This window comes from Aquarana catesbeiana, linkage group LG09 (genome assembly GCF_042186555.1).
Source record: "Aquarana catesbeiana isolate 2022-GZ linkage group LG09, ASM4218655v1, whole genome shotgun sequence".
Taxonomy (NCBI): Eukaryota; Metazoa; Chordata; class Amphibia; order Anura; family Ranidae; genus Aquarana; species Aquarana catesbeiana.
Genome location: NC_133332.1, coordinates 299,882,379 through 299,903,703, shown reverse-complemented (window position 1 = coordinate 299,903,703; position 21,325 = coordinate 299,882,379). Strand labels below are relative to the sequence as shown.

Sequence of the window (21,325 nt, the reverse complement as noted above, 5' to 3'; positions counted from 1 at the left end):
CGTACACACGGTCGGACATTGATCGGACATTCCGACAACAAAATCCATGGATTTTTTCCGACGGATGTTGGCTCAAACTTGTCTTGCATACACACGGTCACACAAAGTTGTCAGAAAATCCGATCGTTCTGAACGCGGTGACGTAAAACACGTATGTCGGGACTCTAAACGGGGCAGTAGCCAATAGCTTTCATCTCTTTATTTATTCTGAGCATGCCTGGCACTTTGTGCGTCGGATTTGTGTACACACGTTTGGAATTTCCGACAACAGATTTTGTTGTCGGAAAATTTTATAGCCTGCTCTCAAACTTTGTGTGTCGGAAAATCCAATGGAAAATGTGTGATGGAGACCACACACGGTCAGAATTTCCGACAACAAGGTCCTATCACACATTTTCCGTCAGAAAATCCGACCGTGTGTACGGGGCATTAGTCCGTAGGGTTCAATATTGAGTTGGCCCACCCTTTGCAGCTCTAACATTCCCATAGACACACTCTTAAACCTTGTGGACAGACTTCCCAGAATAGTTGAAACTGTTATAGCTGCAAAGGGTGGGCCAACTCAATATTGAACCCTACAGACTAAAGGCCCATACACACGGTCAGAAAATCTGAAGATAAACTTCGTCCGATAAACGATCTGCCGATTTTCTGATTGTTAGTATGCTGCTTTTGACAGACGATTACGAATTTTCGGCAGACAAAAACTGGATGTGCAGGCTTGAAAATTTTTGTCTGATGTGACCACAACGTCTGATTTTCTTTGCATTAGTACGGTTTTCTGACAAAAAAACAAATCTGAAGAGCAAGACTAGGCACGCTCAGAAATGAAAGAACACATACAAAACAATGCAACACATTACGTCACTTCTGACGTTGAATTCTGTCGTCAGAAAATTTTCTGATGGTGAGTACCCTCTTCACTTTCGATTTGAGACTAGCATCAAACAAAAAACTGACAAAAATTCATCCAATAATCTGACCGTGTGTACAAGGCTTTAGACTGGGATGCCATTAACCACTTACCGACCAGCCAATGCAGTTTTATGGCAGCAGAATGGCATGGCTGGGCGAAACGACGTTATCTAACGTCGCTTCGCCCTGTGGCCACTAGGGGCGTGTGCGTGCTCGCCCCCGAAGCCGATGCAAGTGCCCGGCGGTCGCGATCACCGACGGGCTCCCGCGAACGCTGGTGACACACCAAGAACCGGGATCTGTGTGTTTACTCTGAGGGGAGAAGAGACTGAGCGTCTGTTCCTTTGTATGAACAGCGATCTGTCATCTCCCCTAGACAGCCCCCTCCCCACTTCAGTTAGAACACGTACTAGGGAACACAATTAACCCCTTGATTGCCCCCTAGTGTTAAACCCCTTCCCTGCCAGTGACATTTTTACAGTAATCAATGCATTTTATAAATGCCAATGGTCCCAAAAATGTGTCAAAAGTGTCCGATGTGTCCGCCATAATGTTGCAGTCCTGATAAAAATCACAGATCGTCGCCATTACTAGTAAAAAAAATAATAATAATAAAAATGCTAAAAATCTATCCCCTATTTTGTAGACGCTATAACTTTTGCGCAAACCAATCAATATACGCTTATTGCGATTTTTATTACCAAAAATATGTAGAAGAATACATATCGGCCTAAACTGAGAAAAAATTAGCTTTTTTTAAAAAAAATGGGGATATTTATTATAGCAAAAAGTACAAAATATTGGGGTTGATTTACTAAAGGCAAATCCACTCTGCACTGCAAGTGCACTTGGAAGTGCAGTCACTGTGAATCTGAGGGGAAGATCTGAAATGAGGGGAAGCTCTGCTGATTTTATCATCCAATCATGTACAAGCAAAAATGCTGTTATTTTCCGTGCATGTCCCCCTCAGATCTACAGCGACTGCACTTTCAAGTGCACTTCCAGTGCAAAGTGGATTTGCCTTTAGTATATAAACCCCATTGTGTTTTTTTTCAAAATTGTCGCTCTTTTTTTGTTTATAGCGCAAAAAATAAAAACTGCAGAGATGATCAAATACCACCAAAAGAAAGCTCTATTTGTGGGAAAAAAAATAGACATAAATTTTGTTTGGGTGCAGCGCTGTACAATCGCACAATTGTCAGTGAAAGCGACGCAGTGCCGAATCCCAAAAAAGGCCTGGTCATTCAGCAGCCAAATCTTCCGGGGTTGAAGAGGTTAAAGTTCATGTGCGTGTAATGGTAGGTGTCTCAATACTTTTGGTAATATAGTATATGTTTACCATTTTTACCAGCCAAGGGGTTTGTAATTCTATGTGGACAATCCTGTGCTCTACACATATTTTCCACTCTGAATAGCAAGACAGGTGACCCCCCATAGTTTACATATAAGCGATTTAGCTTCCTATACCACTTCTCCTCCAGTATGCAGGCATCTGACCCCAAATTCAGAAATGCTGAGCCATGAAACAGAAGACTGACCTTAAATGACAGCTCCTATGGCAGGTACAATATGAAAAGTAAATGATCAGTATTTTGATTGTGCGTTTAACTGTTTGCCAGGAGCTCTTCTGTGAGAGTATACTTATTTGTAACGACACCCTGATAGGGCAGAAAATAGCACATGTTCTAATATAGTTACACAATAGCAAAAGAAGGACCACTAATGCACATACATATAATAAAGAGCAGAGATATGAAAAAATAACATGATTTATTGTGGAAAGAGCTACTGCCCCTGGTTAAAAAATAATATATGAGTGACAATAGTACATATATGAATCAACAGCATAAAAACACATTGTACTGATTTGCTACAAATTATTGGAAACAGCCAAAAACCATAAGATCAGAAAATGCTTTTCTCTGCCTCTGATTAACAAGCTGATGTGTTTTCACATGCTGCAAAGGATTATGGGAGAAATATTGACACAAACCTGACAACCAGTACTCCATGCTGTCTCATAAATAGTCAATCTTTTCATGTACACTGTCTGAAGGTTTTCCTTATAAGACTAAGAGGGGATACCTATCTAAAATACATTTTGGGCAAGGTGAAATAAGTTATTAGAAGGGCCAGTAAATCCAAGGTATAAAGCGGACCTTCCCCTCCACCCCCTACAATAAAATTCCATGGTAAATACATCTCTGCGTGCAGATCCAACAACATCTGCAAGTGTGTTTTTTAATGAAATATTTTTTCTTTTACTTAAATATAACGGAATCCCACTTCCTGGTCTTTTGAGGCACTGGTGACACTGCCAGGACCTCACAGGTGCCTCCTGGGAAGGCTACATCATCCTCACCTTACAGGAAGATCTTATTTTTACACTGCATAATCTTGCAGGAAATGTAATTTTTCCTGTAGGGTGCTGAGTGTGCAGGTGCGGGTTCTACCTGTGCCCCATCGTGGGAGGGCGAAATCTATTCCAGAATGTAGAGAAAGAGAGAATCCTCTGCCCTTACTAACAATGTCCACCAAGCAGGAGCATTAGATATACAAAGGGATATTGAATTCAAGGCAACAAAACCCTGCTGTGAAAAGTAGATATGTCTTTTTATATTGCCATTTCATAATGTTTTTAAAGGTGCCTTTTCTTTTGTTTTTTGAGGGTCTGAGTGAAGGTCCGCTTTAACCTACAAATATAAAAGTATAAAAGAGGAATTCATAAAATTTACATGTAAAAGTTAAAAAGAGGCTTATGTAAATGGACAATATATTAATCCCTACATGCGGCTGAGTTCCTGTCCAGTAACCCACAGAAGAATGCAGGCTGTCTTTTGTAAGTGTCCTTTACAGCAGTATTACGCTCAAAAACAAAAATATAATACATTACAGCTTACCAGTCCTTAAATGTGGTGACTGCATTAGTTTTTTTCTATATGTTTTTTCCCTTTATTTAAACCTGGTGAGCCAACCAGTAACACTTTCTATCTTAGGGTGTCTCCAATGTGGATGGAGGGGTAATGGGGACACCTTTGGACAGCAGTATTGTCAATCTGGGGAATGGGTAGTGTTGGATGGACTATTAGATTTAGATGGACTTGAGAAACAAATAAAGATGAACTCCAGCTAACACTTTTTAAACAATTACAGCAAGAGTTTTTTTTTTCTTTTTGGGATAAAGGTTTTACATAAATGAATAAAAGATGACTATTGTACGTACACCTGTCAGTGGTAAATGGTTTGTCTCAACCCTTTCACTGCTACTTTTGCTGGTAAGCTTGGTTTTTAAAAAAAAAAAAACAGACATACTGGCCAGACTAAGAAGAAGGGATGGGCGGCACTCAGCATGACATCCAAAAAGTAATAATCCTTTATTGAAAAGACCTGTACAACGCTAAAAAAACAGCCTACGCATTTCAGACATTAGTCCTTAGCCATGACCGACTAATGACTGAAACACATAGGCTGTATTTATACCACTGTACATGTCTTTTCAATAAAGTACCATTACTTTTTGGATGTCATCCTGAGTGCCGACCATCCCTACATCTTATCCTGGTTCGCTGGAGGTATCGGCAGCCTCGAGGTCTGAGCACCGGGTGGAGCTGTTATCTGGAAAGGTAGAAGCGCCCTCACACCTGTTTTCCATTACTGGCCAGACCACAGGGTAAAATAAAAGCCTTAAACAATAAAACCAATGCAGCCACCACATCTAAGGATATGTAAGCTGCAATATAATACATTTTAGTTTTTAGGTTTAATACTGCTTTAACAGATAACAACATAAAGCAATGGTCTAAATCTGGCAACACATGTCATAATATGATTCTGTAATCTCCTTTATAAAATTATCAACAGCTACGTAGGGCAAGGGCCTGCCTCATTGGATATACCTTGAACAGATTGTTTAGGTAGGCCGTAACATTGTATGGTTAAACTACAGATGATTGTACCAAGATTGTCTAATCAGATTGTGATAAGTGTGGTCAGCTTTAGGATGACCTTAGGAATAGCTCATTAATTTCATGCGTTCCTTCAGTTTCAATGCTGCTTGCATTACCTGGGCTGTTCTCAACCTCCCTAGGGGGCAATTATGGGAGCTTCCACTTGCTACAATACTGTCATTTCCAGCTAGTTGGAAAATCTAAGCGTGAGAGGCGACCTGTTCTTCACTTTTTTTATGTAGAAGAGGGAAGTAACAAAAAAAAAATGTGTGCAATACTGTCTTTGCTACTTGGGTATTGCAAAGGGTTGCTATCACTTGTTAAAGAATAGGCAAGTGTCACCCTGCCCTGTGTTCTCGACAAGCAGTTTTAAGGCACCCATATACAGGAAGTTACAGACAGCTCCACTTTTGAGGTACCCAGAGACAAAGCAGCTTCTCTAAGGAAATAGCAACCAAACAGATTAGAGGAAATTAGTCTGGTTTACGTTTTTTAAGCCCTGATGCACTGGCACTGGAGGTGTCTGCAGAATCCTACCATATTTTATTTTTAATTTTATTTCAGGTACTTATATAGCGCCGTCAATTTACGCAGCGCTTTACATATACATTGTACATTCACATCAGTCCCTACCCTCAAGGGGCTTACAATCTAAGGTCCCTAACTCACATTCATACATACTAGGGACAATTTAGACAGGATCCAATTAACCTACCAGGATGTCTTTGGAGTGTGGGAGGAAACCGGAGTACCCGGAGGAAACCCACGCAGGCACAGGGAGAACATGCAAACTCCAAGCAGGTAGTGTCATGGTTGGGATTCGAACCAGTGACCCTCCTTACTGCTAGGCGAGAGTGCTACCCACTACACCACTGTGCCGCTAAAAGTTTAAAGGAATCACATATGATGCACAATACAATACAAAGACCACTGATATATTTACATTGTACTGAGTGTCCCATTTCAAAGATAACAGGATTCAGTCAGGGTCCTTCTTAGATAGCCCCTATTCATCAGGACCGGCAGTGAAAGGGCCACCAACATCTATGCAATTCCATAGATCTCAATATAGTGGTCACAATGAGTTTATGGCGGCATGTTGTTACACCAATCTAAAGCTACATTAATTTCCAAAAGGAAAGAGCTACTAGGTTACTCCTAGATCAGACTAAAGAGTATAGAAGTCCAGGACATAACGTTGTTCTGTCACAAGATGGTAGTGTTGGAGTGGACCTCCTTCCTTCCCAATCCACAAGATAGAAATGGGCCAAAAAAGGAGTAACCCAATAGCTATTTCTTTGTGGAAATTAATGTAGCTTTAGATTGCTGTAACAATATGATGCCATAAACTAATCAATACTGTTATACTGAAATCAGTGGAACTCCGAGAATGTCTAATGGCCCTTTCACTGTCATTTCTAAAGAAGTGGAGTGATCCATGAAAGGTGATGACTACAATCTGTTAGCTATGAAATGGGACACTCTGTATAATGCAAATATATGAGTGTTCTTTGTAATGTATCAAAAAAATATATATACTGTATTGTGCATCATGTGATTCTTTAAAACTTGTGTTGTAATTATTCAAGTGGGAAATATTTGTTTTAGGCCCCTTTCACACGGACGGATAGAATTGTGCTTTTAGCTGCGGATTTTCTAGTTTTCTACCGCAGCTAAAAGCACACAATGCTTTCCTATGGCCCCATTCACACACTGCGTTTAGCTGCAATTTAGTTACATGCGGTTTGATGCTGATAGAAAAAATAGGATTGACTGCGTCCAGGAGCGATTTAACGCAGCTATCTGCACATAACTGCAGGTAATCGCAGTGTACTATTTCTCCTGCGGATAGCAGCGGCAACAAGGAAAGAAAAGCAACGGGAAGCACATCACATGGCAAAAATGTTCCAAATGCAGCTAAACGCAGCCGCATGTAAACACACGTAAAAGAAGGTAATTGCACTGTACAAATGCAACTGATCGCAGTGCCTGGAGTCTTACATTTCACAGAACATATTATATGCTTTTAACTGTGGCAGAACAGCCGTCCGTGTGAAAGGCGCCTTACATTCATGTGTTGAATTTATATCCTGGGTGCCGTCCTAAAAAGCTCCCATTTCCTTTTCTGCTGTAGTTATTTTATGCTGTACAAGTCAACCAGCCGAGGTAATGAAGGGTTCTGAAACTTTCCCTAATGTGTGCTGAATCTAAAAAACTGTTTCTTGCTGTTTATGTCAACCTTTATTGTCCTACAAAATGTAATTATACCAAACTTTTTATGTTTCTGTGCATGGCTCCTTGGACAAGCAGTCTAAGTTTGGGAAAGGTGTAGTAGATCCTATAGGAAAGGTGTGGGTGATGCCTCTACCCATTTATTTTTCCTATTACAATTAATTTTAATGAACCAGAATTTCAGATAACAGAGCCAATGCCATTCAGATAGGAAGATCTGCCAGTATGGGAAGGTTGGACAGGCACAGGGAATTTGTCAAAATGGAAATTTGGCAATAGGCTTTCGGTATTATGATGCTCCCCCAAAACAATTGAGATCCTTTCACTGTAATAGACAGTCTTCAACATTATAAACATCTATTATGGCTAACTGCATAGCAGAACATTTCTCCATCACATTGGGAAGCCATGGATTACCTGTGCTTGCACTATATCATTACTATTAGACATATATCTTCTATGAGATAAATAATTTCTGGAATTTTATATATAATCTAGAATTATTTTATACAAAAAATTAAGAGTGAGGTTGCCAATTTATAACCTATGACCGATGCACACCACTGGATGGAGTTTAAAATACATGACTGTAGTTGGACAGATTTTAGACCAAGTACAATAAAGTGTTTGGCATTGCCAGTGATAAGCTTTACATAAATAGTCAGCAAACTTTGAAAATGATCCTTTCTGTAAGTTTGTAGCATTGTGAGATAAGAGACTACTGGAAATCTTCTGCCTCCCAAATAACCAAGACAGCTTAAAATGCTAATGAAAATGTCAATCTTCACTATAGCTCCGTACACACAGGCCGAATGTCGGAAGACAACGTCCCGTTTAAAAAAAAAAAACGTTTAAGCCAGGCTGTCCAACAGAAGCCAGCCAGCCGCTGATCGGATTGTTCTGGCGACCCCCTGTCAGAACACAACAGCTCAGCGGGAGAGATCGCTGAATTAACCTTGCATGGTTTGTACAGCGGCTCCGACCGGAGCTGTAATTTTTTTTCGTGCAACCCGCTGCGCGAAAAAAAAAACTGTTAGTGTTTACCCAGCTTCATACAGTCAGCAAAATATGGGTAAGGTTTGCGATAGATATAAGGTCTGTTTGCTATAATCAGGTAGTGCAACAAAGCAAAAGATATCTGCAGCACCAAGTGCAGAAAACATACAGGACCTCTACATTGTCCTTGTTCTTTAACGGAGCAGACTTAAAGTGGTTTGGAAGGCTCAAGGTTTCTATGCATGAAGGTTAAAAAGCAGCACCCCCCTCCAATACTCACCTGAGCGTCCTTCTGATGTGCACAAGAGCTGAGCTACTCCCGGGTCTCTAATTCCTCATTGGCTCAGACAGCAGTGGGAGCCATTGGTGTGTGCTACTGTCAATCATAGCTAGTGAGCCAATGAGGAGAGAGCGGGGGGTGGAGCCAAGCTGCAGCTCTATGTGTTTTATGGTTCGGCAGCGAGCACGCACCAGTGCTCCCAGAGCAAGCGGCTTGCTTTCTTGCGGGGCACTGGCTAAAGAGAAGGAGCCAGGAGTGCTGGTGGGGGACCTGAAAAGAGGAGGATCGGGGCTGCTCTGTGCAAAACCACTGCACAGAGCAGGTAATTATAATATGTTTGTTTTTTGTTTTTTTAAATGAGCCTTTAATGTCACTTTAAAGTGGTTGTAAACCCTTCCATATACCCAGTGTAGTGACTGGCCTCATGTGATACACAGAATTGAAACAAATCGTGCTACACCAGTTGTATCTGTTTATCTACAGTTGTCTTTCCCCTACAGCTATTCAAAGTGCAGAATTTACACACGATCTCTCAGCTCTGAAAAGCAGGGGGCAGAGGGCTGAAGTTACTCAGTGAGGAGGGTTCTGAGAGATGATTGGTGGGAAGGGACATACCCCCTTCACACAGCGCACAGGAACAGAGCTGAAGTTGTCTATCAGCTGGAGCTCCCTCTCGTCACCATTTTTCTCAGGAAAACTTGTCAGAAGTGACTCATGCAGATAGCAGAAGAATAAGGCAGGAGACAGAAATTACACTTAGTGCTCTGGATTGAGATAAGGATGTGCTTTTTTTCATAGTTCATGTCTGAGGTTTACAACCACTTTAAAGTTCCTTTGCTGAATCAGGTCCATCACCTGCACCTGGGGGCTCACAGTTAGGGAAGTCTGAGACCCTTCAGTGTGTTCCATTCCAGTCAAATGCTGATATCTTCAACAAATCCTGGGCTCTGAGGAATGTGACTAAGTTATTTGAAACGTGGAATGCACTATTATTTAATCAATATTTGCTGTTAACCCACACCTTGTGTGCCTACATGTTCCAGGGATGAAAATCCATCCTTGGCTGTCCCTCTCTTTGTGCTGAACCATTTTAGTAAAAGCTAAAAGCACTGGAAACCAAAACTGATGACACTGCCTTACAGAGACTAGGATTCGTAAAGCTATTGGCTTCAAGATAAAGAATGTCATACTACTGGGATTTCAATCCCCCGACCCCAGGCTGATGGGTTAACTCATTTGGCTGTAAAACCATCAAATATTTTAAAGCAGGGAAATAAATTTTGGCTCTTCAATTAATACTATCACTGGCAATGACCTCTTTCACAGTAAATGAATAACCTGCCCAGGTTAAATAAGTACTTCAGCATAGACAAAAATGTTTCCATCCTTTCTAATAGCAGTACAGGTAAAGACCTCCAAATATGACCTTTTCACATTTTAGTCCAGGTTTCTGAAGCTATGAGAGTCTTCAGTATACAATTTCTGCTTAGGATCAAAAGTTAATTAGCCAGTTTTAACTTTTAGGCTAATGTGGCTATAGGCTCTTTGGGGTAAAGAAATATCTAGTGATAGAGGAATTGTTCGTCAATATTCAACTTTTACTTAGGTCTGTAGCCGCCTTCAGCCTTCCACCTTAAGACTCTCTAGCTATTTGGTTGAGTAGACTTTCTTTTGTCCTCCAGAACCACTGTCACCACTTACTGAACTTACTTATCTACACCATCTTGATCTATACTTGTCGACAAATGACACATGGTAGGACATTTTACAAAGGGGTTGTATGCATGGAAGCTTGGTCAATGAGATCAAATCTACCATAATTCCATGGACTCAATCTTTCTGCAACTATAGACACATCTACAAAATGGGGTTTAGGTGGATGAAATACAAGTTGTTATAGACTTTTGAGTTGGGAAATGGGCCATACAGCTCTAGCTCCCTTTACTGTTCTTTATACACCACATGCCAAAGACCAAGCTAACTGAAGCCAGTCACTGGGACAAGTAAGCAGGTGCCAAGGAACACACACATTGCTAGGGGTGAACCCCTTTACAGACAGACAGGCAGATGAGGTTAGATGTAAGTCTTGGCACCTTTGGCATTTTTGTCCAAATAAACTTCGATGTAAGATGTTGGGACATAACCCTCCTCCTCCTCGCTCCTGCGAATCCGTGTCCATCCGTCCCCTTTGTCCTCTTCAATGACTTTCAGTATTTCACCTTCTGATACAGATATGGTTCCTTCATTTTCACCTAGTGGGACATGGTCAGAGTCAGCAGCGTAAAATTACACGTAGCGTTAAGTGTGGGAAAATATGAGGGTATTACCGTCAAAAGGGTATAAGGCTTTACAAGTTCCTATTGTGGGCAGGGGCTCCTCGTCATCAAAATCATCGTCGAACTCTGTGGGCGTCACCTTCACTTCCGTCTCCTGGCTCTGATCTTCTGTGTAACTGCCATCTGGGCTGCTCAAGAGAGAAAGCCATAGAATCACTATAGCAACAGACTCCAGGACTACCAGAGGATGTTGCACTGTGAGCAGACCTTACGTAAAGTCTTAAATTATTGCAAGTTTTCTCTATGAACACAAGCAAATCCTGGAATACAATTCAAGTAACACTGTATTTCTCAATGCAGTTCTCAAACAAGAGAAATATGCATTTCTGACACTAAGGGGCACTGCAGGGGAAAGGTTCCAGTTTAGTTTGCTTGTGGGCTCCATCTTGTACCTTTTACAGCTGGGTGACTGTTGGGATAGAGTAGATGATAGTTTCTGTCCTCTCAGGCCTTAATTGACAAGTAAGAGGGTACATTTATCTGACAAAATAGTTTATCTTTATAACCTTTAAATTTCTATTCATTTTCTCCACCATCACAGCATAATGTTTCCCTATAGTCTGCTCAGTAAATTGTTTTTTACTTTTCCTCCTCTCAGTAAAATGGTGAGACCAACATCTGGAATTTGGAAGCATTTCCACAGCGCAATTTCTGCTGAGAGGAAATCTTCTTTTCCAAATGCTACAAGGATGACAAAACACATCCTTGCACATCAGAGGGGCCCTAATGACATTAAAAATACTTTATGGCATGAAATGATGAGGACCAGAGTGAAAGTGCAAGTAGCTTTTCCCTCCAGAGGTCTCATTCCAGAAACACTTTCTGCTGCTTCTGGATCATCACAAAGTGTTTGTTCACCAGCAAGCATGTTCAAGTAAGGAAGTGTTACAAACTATGGAGTCCCAAAAATACACAATCACTTCATTTATAGATAAAACAACACCTGAAAATCAGTAGAACCTTGATCAAGCTTTTGCAAGAGCAATATATCCTTCTGGATCAGCATTGTCAATAACTGAAAATGCACATCGTCAAGAAGCTTTTATATTATTATGAGGGAAAGGGGGTGGTTACCTGTTCTCATGTATAGCTGAAATGTTCATAACATATACAGTCCTTGTTATTCCATTTGTAATAAAAAATAAAATTTTAAAAAGCAAGTTTAGTTTATTTACTGAATAAGCTGTACTTTTACTTCAAGAATATTACTTTTATATACACTGCATTTCACGCTCCCAATATTAAAAAACAACTTTCAAATTTGTAAAACTAGTCCACACTAAATTTTTTCCTAAAATTTCCAGGACAAAAAACAGGGAAAAACTTATTTTTCCCATGGCTTCAAAATTTCCAGAAATTTTACATTGCAACTTCTGACACCCGCCACCTGCACAGGATGTGAGGGTAAACCTTCCTTATATCTCCTAGGGATTCGAAACTCTCCTTAGTTCCTTTGTTAAAAAAGTTTGCTGCAAAGCTCAATAGCTTAAGCTTAAATTTCCACAAGCAAGTGAATAAATTAGACTTGCAAATCCTCTCCCTTCCCTCTGTACAGTTCTGTTGAAAATTTCCAAATAAAGAGAGGGAGCCTGAAAGCAAACAGCTTAGAAAACCCACAGAGTTCTGTCTTCACACTCAGTATACTGTACCTCTCCCGGTCCTGTGCACAGTTGTTGACTGGAGCAGTATTTTGTGTTTCATACAGGCCACTTTGCCGACGGGAGCTGTCATTGCGGACAGGAAGTCTTCCTTCGACTTCTGCCAACCAACTCTGCAAAAAGTCCATAATATACATATTGGTCAATTTATTACTGTATAAAAAGTACAGCTTCTGTATTACCTGAAGAGTATTTGTATGGCTGGATTTCCCTGATAAGTGTTGCTGTGGTTATAAAAGGGATACTTCCAGCTTAAACTATAAGTGCATGTTGATGATAAAAACTTTTGTTGCTCCTCTAAGTGTGAAGATTTAAAGGAAGGAGCCACCTCCCACTCAGGCTGCCAGTGCGTGAAAAATGTTAAACTGAGAAGTACTGTGGTAGGTAATACAACCTTACTGGCTCATGGTAATAAATCACCCCCCCTCTGATTTTTGAACACTCTGTAAATCAGGGGTAGGCAACCTTTCAGGGGTTAGACCTACATGAACATGGAGGAAATCAAAGATCCCTGTGGGGGGGAAAGGGCACCCTTTAAAAAAAAAAAAAAAATTATATATATATATATATATATATATATATATATATATATATATATATATATATATATATCAAGCTTCCAACAAAAATATGGCATGTAGGACACAGTTTGTGACAGTAGTGTCCTCCGCTCCCCCCCCCCCCACACACACACACAGTAGTATCCTCTGCCCCCTTTACATCACACATCACCCCCCAGTAGTATCTGGGACCCTCCCACTCCTAGTCTCCTCAGATGACCTTCACATTATCCCTCTCACAGCAGTAGTGTCCTGCCCCCCCCCCCCCCCCCACAGTTGTGTCTTCTGCCTCCCCGTAGCAGTGTCCTCTGCCTCCCTTCCCATCACTCCCCACTGTAGTGCCCACTGCCCCCCATAGCAATGTCCTCTGCTCTTCTATACATCAACCCTCAACTGTAGTGTGCTCTGCCCCCCCTTCACAACCCCCTTCCCAATGTACTGACCTGTGCCCCCCTACTTTAGTGCTCTCTGCCCATCTCCCCCAAAAGTAGTGTCCTCTGTCCGCCACCATCATCCTCCCACACACAAACACATACCAGTGTGTTAACACTCTCCTACCTTACACAGGTATACTGCAGAGCGGGGGGCAGGAGGCAGCACAATACTTGAAGGAGGGCAGGAGAGAGCTGCCAGAGTTAACTTTTCATATTAAAAAGCTGGTGATTGGTTGCTAGGACCCCCCAACATCCTAGCAACCAATCACCTGCAGAGTTTGTTTTAAGGGATTTGAAAAAAGGCCGTAGTCTTGTGGCAAATGGTTATAGTCTGGTTAGAATGGTCTCAGCTTGGGTTAAAAAAAAAAAAAAAGATAGTAAGGGTTTCTGGGAGGTAGAGCCTGGGGTAAATGTCCCTTCCCTTTATCTGTTATGACACTTTCCTACAGAATGAAGAACATGTATACTCACTTCAAACTTTTGTACTTCCACACGTAGTTTCTCAATGTTATTTCCAATCTCTATTAACTTCTGACCCACGCTGCCAGCATCTCCCATCTGTGGATTCTTCAGATACACATCTCTCATCTTCGTCAAGGCATCTCTGTGTTACAAATGAAAGAAAAAATAAGGACTATTTAATAGAGCCCATTTACAAACCTGAGGCAGTCAAAAACATTCTAAGTAATTAGAAACTAAAATTTGACTACTGTGGCTTCTTGTTCATTTTGCAATCAAGTTTAGGGATCAAGACCACCATGGGCTACTTGCCTAAAATAGACCTAAACCCAAACTAGATGACATTTAGCACTGTGTATCGTTACCACTTCTGCTTCTCAGTTCTTTGGATCATCACCAGAATTTTATAGCCAATTCCTGTCTACATGCTCTCCTCCAGCATCGGCTGAAAGTAATTGTACAGGGCTGGCTTCCTGATAGGGGCCATACAGTAAGGGAAAAAAGTATTTGATCCCCTGCTGATTTTGTACCTTTGCCCACTAACAATGATCAGTCTATCAGTCTAAAATGCATTTCAGAAAAGTTATAAATTGATTTGCATTTTATTGAGTGAACTAAGTATTTAATCCCCTATCAATCAGCAGAGGTGATCAAATATCACCAAAAGAAAGCTCTACTTGTGGGGAAAAAAATTACATCAATTTTATTTGTGTACAGCGTTGCACGACCGCGCAATTGTCAGTTAATGTAACGCAGTGCCATATCACAAAAAATGGCCTGGTCATGAAGGGGGGGTAAACCTTCTGGGGCTGAAGTGGTTAATATTCGAAACACTGACATTTCTCTGCCTACTAATTCCTGTCTAACTAGGGGTTTTAGGAGTCCCCATGACCTTTATATTTTTAATCTCCTGTTTTATTGTCTATAATATAAACTAAATAAAAATCAAGCAGAGAGAGCCGGAGTCACAGCAGGTGTGCATACCCAGGAACTAATATACATATTACCACTAGAAAGGTATTTCCAATTTGCATATGTCATTTAAAGCCTGGAACGGCTAGAAAAAAGAAATTCCTTTGGGGTTAATGGTATAACAGCTTGGTCCTCACTAACAAAATCGTGTGACCAAGACCACACATGAACGAATGACAAAGCTGTGTGGACGGATGCTGTTTTAAAATTGTGACGGTGGGTTCGGGGAGAAGATCCCCTGCCCGCTGTCACAGGGAGGAGGGAGCGGATGCAGGAGCTGGAACATGTTACATGTTTCACCCTAAATATGGGTGGAACATGTACCACGGTTCCAAAGGTTATCTTACTCTTTAACATTGAGGCTGGCTTTTAGTTTACGTTTCCCCGCTTTCCCCATCATCTACATTCCAGGTAATTTTCTTAAATAAAACATTTCCATTTACTTTACATACCCTGTTTTAGACTCAGTGATGTCATCACAGGGTCTCTGTGCATCTCTTTGACTTCTTTATAAAAAGGCTTCTAAGATGGCCGTGGCATTCCTTACCTCTGATCAATCTCTTTCTGGATGTCTTTATTTAGTTCATCAACCTTTTGCTGCAGCTTTTTCCGCCTCTGTTCCGGTGGCAGGTTGCTGAAGTCCTCCGGCGTCGCCCCCTGGTGGAAACCAAAACACTATAAGGTCACGTTCACCATCTGCTCCAATGGCATGCACTAGCTAGGATCATGCATCACATGCCAAAAAAAAAAGGAGGAGGAGAAAAAAAAAAAACGAAAAATGAATTTTACATCACCACAGGCTAGTGATTCCCTACACCAAAGCTTCACATCGCAAAGGGCATTGAGAATTCCACGTACAAGATATTTTTAGTAGTGCCAAAAAGTTGGAAACGTGGCAAGTTTGTGTGCATAAAACCTTCGCTGCATTCCTAATTTGGAATGGTCATCTTCAATTTACACCATTGAGTTCACATTTACAGCTCTTTCTATATGTGATATATCTACTATGTGTTCTTAGAGGACCAGTCATGACTTGAATTATGTAATAGCATTCCCTATGGAGCTTTGAAGTTAAAGTAGAACTACAGGCAAAACTTTTTTTCCATTTTTGATAGAGCAAGAGATGGTTATAACCCGTCAGAATTTTTTTCGCCAGCTGTGCCCCATTGTGGAGATTTCCCTTCACTTCCTGTCTCATAGCCAAACAGGAAGTGAGAGGAAATTCCTGCAAATTAAGGGAATTTCATGGGAACCCCCAGGTCACCCAGACACCCCATTGGAAGAGTTCCACTCTATTGCTTTTCTGGGGACAACACAAAATTTGGGATTTTTCACTTTCACTTTCAATGATAATGGTAAACAGGACGAATAGAGAGGGCGAATCTCCTTAACGGAGGCACAGACTACAATAAACACTGACAAATGTTCTAATTTCTCTCCACTCTATCTAAAAAAAAAGTTTTACTTTTAGTTATACTATATTATATGATAGTCGAATCAAGAAGCCGATCGGATTCCGCTGAAGGCACAGAACTGGAAACATATGGACAATAGAGATCATGGGCAATAGAGAGCAAACTGAGAATATTTCAGTGTGTCGATCATCCTTTATAGTCCAATCAGTATGCTGGGGGTGTGTTCTAGACCAAGATATGCTTCAACTGAAGCAGAGGCCCCGGATCTGGACATATCATCTGGCAGAGGTGCCTGGACCATAAGTTTATCTAAATTCAATTACAAATTCTTCAGCAGGTTAAACAGTTCCTGTATGTATAATGCATTTTTAAAATGGAAATAAACCTTTCTAGCCTTTATAGCCAAGGAAGCTGCTATCTTGGTCTCTGTCTGATCTTCAACTGCCATGGTGCTGCACATGTGATTAGTTAGGGCAGGGCAGAAGAAATGAATCACCGCTCAGGTAGACCTGATTCCAGGTGTATGTTAGTAAATCCTTCAGAGGAGGGGAGTCCCAGGTGCTGGCTAAATGCAAATTGAAGCAAGGTTTGGAACAGGAAAATCTGGATGCCGCACACCGGATAAAGTTGAAAAATCTTCTTTATTGTAAAACTTGGATCATCAAAAATACAGGACAATCAGGCAGATAGTACAGACACAGCTGACGCGTTTCGCACTCTAAATCGACTGAGGAGCTATGAGTAAGCGCTCGATTTAGAGTGCGAAACGTGTCAGGTGTGTCTGTACTATCTGATTGTCCTGTATTTTTGATGATCCAAGTTTTACAATAAAGAAGATTTTTCAACTTTATCCGGTGTGCGGCATCCAGATTTTCCTGTTCCAAACCTTAGTTAGGACAGGGCTCGACAAACCACAGGCGACAGGTTGATTAGAAATTGCGTCCTGGCACCTGGATTTTTTTCAGCGCATTCACTGGGATCACACAGGCTGAGCTGACACCACCTCGCATGCTCCAATCCTGGGGCTGAGGCTGCTGCCAGATCCTGCCCACCACGCCTTGCCATTGGTTAAGCGGCCTGCCAGTCTGGAGTAGCCAGGTGGCGATTAACTAAGTTAGGGGTGACTAGGCTTGGCGCTCACTTCCACCTTGGTGTCAATGGTGAACCTGAGCTCTTGATAAGTGAAGCAGGGAAATAGTGCAGGCCTAAGGGGCCCCAGGGGCAGGAACGGGGCTGGAACAGGTGGTAGACTGTTGGACAGAGGGCCAGACACTGGGCTGGAGAGGTATTGTATCATCTATGATGGGGCAATACACACCTGTGTGCTACCATTGGTACACTGATACCTTTTGGGTGTGCCGTGACTAAGGACTAATGTCTGAAACGCGTAGGCTGTTTTTACAGCATTGTACATATCTTTTCAATAAAGGAATGCTATTTTTTGGATCTCATCCTGAGTGCTGATCATCCCTTTCTTTATTCTGGTATGTTGGAGGTGTTGGCAACCTTGAGGTCTGAGCACCGGGCAAAGCTGTTAACTGGGAATGTTGTAGCGCCTACACACCTGTTTATACTTAAAGGGGTTGTAAAGGTTCGTTTTAAATTTTCTAATTAGGTTTTTTTAAGTTAGTGCATTGTTGGTTCACTTACCTTTTCATTTGATTTCCCTTCTAAATGTATTTTTTCTTTGTCTGAATTTCTCACTTCCTGTTCCTCCCCTGTCAGCTTACCCCCATCATCCGAGCCGTTCTGGCTGGGGGTTAGTCAGCGTGCTTGCCCCCTCCCTTGGGACTACATCCCTGCGGGGAGACGCTGTGTTCGTTCACAGGCACGGGAGCTGCGGGCATGTCTAAGATGCTGTAGCACCACCTCCCATGCCATGTTATTGCAATCAGAATGACGATCTCAGCAGCACAGCCTTTACTCTGCCCCCTTTATGTTTATTCAATGTATGGGCATGCTGGAGGGGCGGGAATGGGCGTGGCTGCTGGGTGGTTAGAAATGAGAGCAAGGCTCGTTCTCGTTCTTTGATACAATGAAAAAGCGGCACTGCGCAATGCCGCTAAGCATCAAGGGAATTGTAGTTCGTTTGAAGACGCGATGTTGCTGCACGGAGCGCGCTCTAAAAACCGGAAGCTGAGGAGATCATAGATACACTAAACGAGGAAGTTCAGAAAAAGCATATGCATACAACAGGTAAATCGGAAATTTCTGCAGAAATAACAGCTATATTCCTGATCTATGATGCATATAGATCAGATATTGATTAAAAATGTAGCTTTACAACCCCTTTAAGGTACACCTCTCATAAAAGAAGTACAGGGATAGTTAGTGCATGCCTTCTTCTCAAATGCTAGTAGCTAGGCTGTCTGGTTTTAAGTCACAGAACATGCTGTATGTTTGTGCATGCATATATACATCGATCAGCAATAACTTTATGACCACCCACCTAATATTGAATAGGTCCCTCTTTTGCCAACAAAACAGCTCCAACCCATCAAGGCATGGACTCCACTGCACCTCTGAAGGTATGCTGGGGTATCTGGCACCAAGCCATCAGTAGCAGATCCTTTAAGTCTGGTAAGTTGTGAGGTGTGACCTCCATGGATCACACTTGTTTTTTTCCAGCACATCCCACAGATCCTCCATTGGATTGAGATCTGGAGAATTTGGATGCCAAACACCTCAAACTCATTGTTGTGTTCCTCAAACTATTCTTGAACCATTTTTGCATTGTGGCAGGGTGCGTTATCCTGCTGAAAGAGGCTGTTGCTTCAGGGAATACTATTTTTTATTTGGTCAGCAACAATGTTTAGGTAGGTGGTACATGTCAAGTAATATACATGAATGACAGGACCCAAGGTTATCCCAGCATAACATTGCCCAAAGCACCACACTGCTTCCACCAGCTTGCCTTCTCCCCATACTGCATCATGGTGCCATCTCTTCTCTAGGTAAGGGGCGCACACGCACCCGGCCATCCACATGATGTAACAAACGTGATTCATCAAACCAGGCCACCTCTTTCCATTGCTCCATGGTCCAGTTCTGATGCTCACATGCCCAATGTAGGCATTTTTGGCTATGGGAAAAGCAAGTGGGGTGAGCACAGCTCCAGATGCTTCCCTGTGAGATCCTCAGCTGCCAAGGAAAAATCCTGGGTGCCTGCCTGGGTCTGCAAAATCCATCTGTGCAAGTGGACGAGGAGAAAATAGCGGCACATCCAGAAAGTAAAAACTGCTCCTTTATTGTACAAACATGGGAATAAAAGACACGCCACACACACTCAACCCATGAAGGGTCAGCAGACGCGTTTCACACTCCTGTGCTTTATCATTGCTTATTTTCTCCTCTTCCACTTGCACCCTGACCACTCCACGGCTACCCAGCCCCATAGACAACAAACTGCAATGTCCATTTTTTCTGCTTTTAGCACATCAACTTCAGGGACAACATGTTTACTTGGTGCCTAATATATCCCACCAACATTCAGATGCCATAGTAACAAGATAATCAATGTTATTCACTAAAGTTGGTCATAATGGCTGATCGGTGTTTATACACTGTATATATGATTATTAAACTATAACCAGACCGAGGACATAACGTCTGCTACTTGTAGTAAATAAATAATTGTGCACAGAAACCTGTTTGATGTCACTTGGTAAGGACGGTCTAATTGGTCAGGTTTTGTACAGGTACACTTCAAAAGATTATTACTGACTGGATAAAATGGAATGCTGGGCTTTATTCCCTGCCTCATTAAAAAAAATATGGGCTGATATTAAACCTAAGCATAACAGGATTTGGCTGTAATAAGCTTCTTCACAACTAGATGGCGCACTCTGCTTTTTCTAGGGCTGCCTTTCATTTGTGCACCCACACAGGTCTCTCTAGACACAAAGCAGAGAACAATGCCTTTGTTTTATTATTAAGCAGAAAGCCCAAGGAAACTGGAGCGCTTCAAAAAAAAAAAACAAAAAAAAACGCCAGCCTATAACCAAATACAATCAATAAAACAATCTGGCATGATTGTGCTCATGATAAGAGGTAGGCACTCTGCGACTTTGAGATGTAGTAAGCCTTAGCATGGACCCCATCTGATGAGTACTGATCAGCCCTTAGCGCAGATACCTTTGCCTGGTCTCTGATTCTGCCCAGCTAACCCCTCTACTGCTATGGTGACATTTCTCAGCAATGTCAGATCTGCCGCTGGTCAGCTCCCACCGCATTCCATCTGACAGCACGCTCTGCCACGCCTGACTACTCCTAAGTTGCCCTTGCTGTGTCCTGGCATCTGCTCCTTCATCACACAGGCAGAAGAAGAAAATCCCAGGTTGGTGCTGAAATAACAGCTGCCCAACAACTAGCCAATCCACCAATGAGAACGCTGGGCAGAGATGAAATGTGGAATGGAGACAGAGAATAATTATTGCACGTCCTTTTCATTTGGACAAGAAGGGATTATATATTCTTTTAACGCTGCATTGCTATATACAGTATGTGATTAAAGTGGTATTAAATCCAAAAGCAAATATTGCAGCTTACCAATTTTTAGATGTGATGGCTGCATGTGTTTTCTTTTTTAGGCTTTCTTATATTTTCATCTGGTGATCCAGCCAGTAAGTCTGTTTTTCAAATGTTTACTCTCTCCAGCAGAATGTATCAGTTTACATGGATGAGCCAAACCATATAACAATGACAGGGGTATAGAAACTGATCAGCTTTTATTTATTCCCAAAAGGGAAAAAAAAAAACGTTTGCTGTAACTGCTTATAAAGTGTGAGATGGAGTTTGGCTTCAATTTGTTAGTGTTATTTAATCTGCTAATACATTTAACATTCCCCTCCCCCAGACTGACAACGCTGCTGTCTAAATCTTCTCCTGTGCTCTTTTATCCAGAGTAGGGGCACTCTAATACAGGAGATGGCAGATCTGGGCAGATCACCAGGTGAAAGCAGAGGGGAAAAGCTTAAATGAAAATGAATGCAGCCACCACATCTAAGGATTGCTAAACTGCAATTAAATACATTTTTGGTTTTGGGTTTAATACCGGTTATAAAGGTTTTATAAACCCAGTTTGTACATGGGGACGCCCCATGTGTTCATTTCATATGCAGG

The 21,325-nt window shown here is 41.7% G+C and overlaps 1 protein-coding gene across 1 annotated transcript in view; it reads right to left on the bottom strand.

Moving 5' to 3' along the window:
* Positions 1-21,325, bottom strand: part of FNBP1 (formin binding protein 1) — a gene marked incomplete in the record, with an annotated part of 349,112 nt that overhangs the window by 7,214 nt on the left and 320,573 nt on the right. Inside the window, 5 exon segments of the mRNA XM_073600497.1 lie at positions 10,464-10,622; positions 10,698-10,837; positions 12,356-12,477; positions 13,830-13,962; positions 15,337-15,446. Coding sequence (XP_073456598.1) covers positions 10,464-10,622; positions 10,698-10,837; positions 12,356-12,477; positions 13,830-13,962; positions 15,337-15,446 — 664 coding nt within the window.